Genomic DNA, 6,000 nt, shown 5'->3' with positions numbered 1-6,000 from the left:
CCAATGATTGAGAGGAACCTTACACTTTTGAATTTGCACAGGAGATTTCCAAGGTACAGATCCACTTCTCATCAGGCATGTTGCTGGTAGCCAGTGTAGTCCTCACTGTGTATAAGGCTAGAAGGGCCTTTTATTGATTGGTCCTTTACAAATTACAGGCTTGGCTTCAGTAGAAGTGTGGTCTTTTCTGGTCACAATACTATTACATGAATGTCAAGACCTCAGAGAATAAGCTAAAGAGATTTACTTTGGAGAAGTAAGCCAAGGAGAAACTACTTAAAATGCCACTAGTAAAGCTGAGATTTTTTTAGTGCGGACAAAATAACAGGTGGTTTCATACAAATTTATAAAAGGTTTTGATAATATATTTCAAACAAGACTTCAATGCTATAAAGGCAGAGGAGTGGCACTAATTGAATAACTTTTTCAAGGAGACACGATGAGCCAAATGTTCCCACTCTAAGCCATATGCAAGTTTCACATAACATGGATAGTATATGTATTTGATGAATTCTTATTAAAATTGGTTGTTAATGAACAGTAAATTAATTTAGTTTGTTTTATATCTGACAGAAAATTTCGGACTCTAATATTATGTGTATTGTTTGATTGGTATCAAAGACACCAATAAATATAATAAAAGACAGGGTAAGCTAATGTATGTGAAATTTATACATGACTAAATTAATTTTGCAATCTTGGTGTAAGTAGTGTGGCTAATAATTTCTGATATGATTACAAACCAGTTAATAAATCTTTCAGAGAGCTATAAATGCGAATACAATTCATTCTGCATTGAAGTCCTTCAGTATTGACAACAACTGTATGAACTTTAGGCAATTGTAAGGACAAAGTATTTCTCACTGAATTGTGTTTATTAGTATACGAATTAACTATTATATTCTAGAGATGTTAAGTAGACAATATGCTAACTCGCAATTTTTTATTTATAAATATTATTGCCGTAAGTTGTGCTGTTCTGTATTTCCATATATTGATCAATATTCTGATTTAATCACTGATGTTTTTGTTTTGACAGACAGGTATTAAGCTTTTCACCAAGCTTTTGAATGAGGAAAGCCAGCTCCTCGGTTGCTTGAGACTTGTCTTCCAGAAGTTCATATCGAAGGCTTGAGATATCCTGTTTGATTTCTTTAAGTTCACCTGGAAAATATGGGTGTAATGTTAGTGAGGACACCAAGGAGAAAACTGTAAAACAAATATTGATATGAAGAACTAAGACACGAAAAAGAACATTAGAAAACATACACAGTGCAATGTAGTCAGAAATATTAGATATAAATTGAAACTGAAGATATCCTGTTACAGGCAAATTCAATACTATTCACCCTGTTGCCAAAGATGGATTCATTAACTTGCATTTTTTTCTTTAGTCCTTACTTTTACCTCTTCACATTGCCTACTTCCATGTGTTGAATTCATTTTTTTTACACTTTAGCTCATTCATGGAAAGTAGACTTTATCAAGGTTTTATTTATAGTATATTTTTGGTTTGGGAGTTTATTTGCAGGCCAAGGAATGATTTAGTCTGGAATTACATAAAAGTAAATGAGATCAGGTTGGCATTTTTATGAAATGTGGGCAACACTGATAAAGGCAACATTTATTGTCTATCTCTAAATGCCCTTTGAGGAGATGTAGCAAACCACCCTTGAACACAGTGATGCTTCGGGTGAATGTATCGATAGTACAGTAAGGTACTGTATTCAGAAACTTACACCCAGCAGTGAAGAAAGAACAGTGAAACATTTCCAACTCAGGATGGTGGTGTGATTAGTACTGTAAATTTGATGGACTACTAATATTGGGTTTATATTAATTTGTGGTGTCACAGGATGTTAGCACAACACCTTACAGTATCAGCAACTTAGGTACCTGTCTGTAAGGAGTTTGTATGTTCTCACTGTGACTGTGTGGATTTCCTCCAGGTGCTCCAGTTTCTGCTCACAGTCTAAAGACGTACTGGTTGGTAGGTTAATTGGTCATTGTAAATTGTTCTTTGATTAGGCTAGGGTTAAATTGGGGTAATGATGGGCAGCATGGTTCGAAGGGCCTGATAGGTCTACTTTGTGCTCTATCTCAATCAATCAATCAATCAATCAATAAATACATTTTATTTAATTAATTAAATTTGATTCCCTATATGCCATAGTGAGATCTGACCTCATGCCTCTTAATGATTAATTCTTGACTTTAATGGCTTTGCTGCTCTGTATTGTCTTCAAACATCTTTACTGGAGTTCATTCATTTGTCTAAATCACTGATATATACTCGGAATCCCAGGGACATAGTTATAATCAATGCAAATAGCCTAATGGGCACTAAAATACCAACAAATGATACTCATTGTTTCCTGGAACAATGTCAGTTTTAGATCTGTCCTGTTACTTTTCAGTTTGTCTTGTTCCAGTTTGTCTGAAGACTAAAATTCACTTGGAAGATATCTTTGATCTTCTTATCACCTCTTCAAAAAGTTCAATTGTTAGACAACAGTATTGTCTGTCAGACAACATGCTAATAGCTTCCTTTAACAGACACCATCCTGACTACCCTCAATTGAACACCACCTTTTTAAATGAAAGTTTTTCCACACAAGTGTAAGGCATGCAAAGAATCAATCCATCCCCTTCTTTACTGATATGCTACAATGTATTCCATAGCCAGAAAGGATTGGTAAATGATGTGCAGAATTTCTATTATCTCCTTCCTTGTCTTTCTGAATAGCCAGAAATATATATTTCATTCTATTTGCTAGCCATTTCAGCCCTGGCAAAAAGCCAATGTCTCTCATCATCTTATACACCTCTATCAGGTCACCTCTCATCCTCCATCGCTCCAAGGAGAAAAGGCCAAGTTCACTCAACCTATTCTCATAAGGCATGCTCCCCAATCCAGGCAACATCCTTGTAAATCTCCTCTGCACCCTTTCTATGGTTTCCACATCCTTCCTATGGTCAGGCAACCAGAACTGCGCACAGTACTCCAAGTGGGGTCTGACCAGGGTCCTATATAGCTGCAACATTACCTCTCAGTAACTTCCTTTTTTGGCCTTATTCCAAGCCCATATCCTTCATATCTCCTCCTTGAATGTCTTCCACTGAGCTCATAGAATGAGAATATTTAAAACAAGTAGTAAAAGAGAAATACACAAACAATATTCTGGAGGAACTCAGCAGGTCAGGTGCATCCATGGAAATGAATAAACAGTTGAAGTTTTGGGCTGAGACCTTCCTCAGATCTCAGTAAGGACAAGAGGAACTCTATCACTGTTGAGGCAGTGGGGAGGTGGGGTGAGGGCTCATGTACGGGAAATGGAGGATGTGCGGGTGGAGGCAGCGTCAAAGTGGAGGGAGGGAACCCCCATTCTTTGAGGACATAATCTCTGATGTCCCAGAACAGAATGTTATGTCCTGGGAACAGATGCAGTGGATACGAAGGAACTGAGAAAAGGGAATAGTGTTTTTACTGGAGATAGGGTGGGAAGAGGTATAATCAAGATAACCATGGGAAGCAGTAGGTTTATAAAAGAAGTCGGTTGACAGTCTGTCTCCAGAGATGGAAACAGAGAGATCGAGAAAGAGAAGGAAGGTGTCAGAAATGGACCAAGTGAATTTCAGGGCAGGGTGGAAGTTGGAGGGAAAGTTAATAAAATTGATGAGCTCAGCGTGGGTGCATGAAGCAGCACCAATGCAGTTGTCAATGTGGCAGAGGAAGAGTTGGGGAGTATTATCAGGAAAGGCTTTGAACATGGGCTGTTCTGCATCACCAACAAAGAGGGAGGCATAGCTGGGGCCCATGTGGACGCCCATGGCTACCTCTCAAGTTTGGAGAAAGTGAGATGAGCCAAAGAAAAAATTGTTGGGTAACTTGCTTAAAGAACCTTTTAATTTCCTAACTTGTGACAACACTTGGAAGTCATTATGCAGGTCAACAGGTGATTGTAAGTGTAAATGTCCTACTAAATTAGGCTACGTCCACACTACAACAGATAAATCCATAACCGAAGCTTTTTCTCTTCGTTTTTACCCTCTGTCCACACTAAAACGGCGTTTTCAACCCCCGAAACTGGGGCTTTTCAGAAACGCTTTCCAGGGTGGGTATTTTTGAAAATGCTGCTCGAGCAGATCAGTGTAGATGGGGTAACCAGAGAAATCTGAAATCGCTATCTGACGGCAGCGCTCTATTTCATTGTTTTCTTGAACGCAACCTAACAATTTCAGAACAGACTGCAAAGGGACTGAAGCCAGAAGAGTTAGAAATGTACTCACCAAATACTTTGACCCATAACTTACTGAATAAATAAGTATACTCACTTTGCTGTTTTCTGTCCTTGCTCGTATGAAAGTGGTTTACCTATTTATGCAAGTACTTCTCTGACAATAGATGTGTAACAGCCTAATGTAACATTGTATGGAAATACAAGATAATACTGATGCAGACATGTTTTATACATTTAACAAGGTGCTTTTAGTCAGTTTTTCAATGTTCGTCGTCAGCCGGGTCAATCTGTCCGTGAATTCCCTGTCGGTTGCCTCCATACGCTCCAGTATTTGTTTTTTTTTAACTTTTAAGTTCTCCTGCACGAGAGCCAACCGCTGTCTGTCGTTTTAAGTATTTCTAGTCTGTAACTACACAAATGCGCACTTTTACGGTGAGATTCGACATCAAACATGTCGCTTGTTTTCGGTAATGTGTCCTGCGCATGCCCAGTAGGAGGAGATTCGCCAAAATCTCCGTTTCAATGTGGACAGAGATATTTTCAAAAACACATAGTGTGGACGCCTATCGTTTTTACGTGAAACCAGCATTTTCAAAATTATCCGGTCTAGTGTGGATGTAGCCTTAGTATGTTGTTGTTGAAACACATGACACCAACATATCTCAAACTACAAGAGACTGAAAGAAAAGGTGTCATAATCTAGAATCTGAATATTCAATCATGATATTAGATTCTGATACACTTGTTCCAAGACTGTTTTTATCTTAAACAAAAACCAAGGCTGTGGTTCAGTGATAGTGCTTGTGTCTCTGAGTTAAAAGATTACAAATCAATCCCTATTCTACAGTCTTCAGTTTATAAACTAAACAGGCATTTGATTGGTAGGACATAAACAAGAGCTGCATCATTCCACTGCTGACTTTGGAATATTTATCTCACAGTCAATCCAATCCCTCTGTGTACTTAATAAAGAACTCAATTTCCCAGTGTGCAGTGTGGGTGGTTCACCCAGAACTGAAATGACATTAGTCAATGGGACAAAGGCAGACAGACATACACTGTTGGTGGGCGGAAGGCCCAGAGTAAAATAAGGTCCAGCTGAAGCCATTCTATAAATCTGTAAAATAAAATAGTTCTAGTGTTTTTTACCCACGCAAGTTTGTCCTTGTTAAAGAACAAACGTAACACCCTCCATCACAGTTTAATTCATTATTTCTTTCATTCTGTGGAACCTGCTGTGCATACATCAGATGGTGCATTTTTTCAGGTTACAGCACTTCAAAAATAGTCATCGAGCATGAAGTGCTTTAAGATGTCTTGAGGTTTTTAGACATGAGAGGGGAGAAATGTGTAATGGCACCTGACGGTGTGACTGGGGAACGGGGTTGCCCATTGCTTTTGACACAGGCAATAATCTAACTCTCTACTGTTCACCATGGTTGCATTTACAACCAGCATTAACAAGCTGGTTGCAAGCCTTATTAGGCAGAAAATATTATGCACTGCTATCATCAGTTAGTATGCACAACCTAAAGCCAGGCTGTACCTTCAAAATGTACTATACATTGTGGTTGCAGGAAGAAGCTATAAATGGAAAAAATGAGAAAGCTGGACTTAAGATTTTCCAAAGCTGCACTGCCCTTGGATGGAGAGTAGATGTACAGTGGTCCAGGAGACTCTGTAGGTAAACTCCGTAAGCATTTCACAGTCATCCCTTATCCACAATCCCCAGTCAAAATAAAACCATTATTGCAGGATC

General features: G+C 38.5%; 1 protein-coding gene across 3 annotated transcripts in view; it reads right to left on the bottom strand.

Annotated features, from left to right (window-relative positions):
* Positions 1-599: 599 nt before the first annotated feature.
* Positions 600-6,000, bottom strand: part of LOC140726443 (short transient receptor potential channel 3-like) — a 140,055-nt gene continuing 134,654 nt past the window's right edge. For all 3 annotated transcript variants that reach the window (XM_073042850.1, XM_073042851.1, XM_073042852.1), the window contains one exon: positions 600-1,164. In XM_073042850.1, the coding sequence (XP_072898951.1) occupies positions 1,016-1,164 (149 nt within the window). In that variant the 3' untranslated portion in view covers positions 600-1,015. The remainder of the gene's footprint in view (positions 1,165-6,000) is intronic.

The sequence above is a fragment of the Hemitrygon akajei genome, chromosome 4 (genome assembly GCF_048418815.1).
Source record: "Hemitrygon akajei chromosome 4, sHemAka1.3, whole genome shotgun sequence".
In the NCBI taxonomy this organism is placed as follows: Eukaryota; Metazoa; Chordata; class Chondrichthyes; order Myliobatiformes; family Dasyatidae; genus Hemitrygon; species Hemitrygon akajei.
The sequence above is the reverse complement of the archived record's forward strand: the minus strand, read 5'-3'. Positions and strand labels throughout refer to the sequence as shown.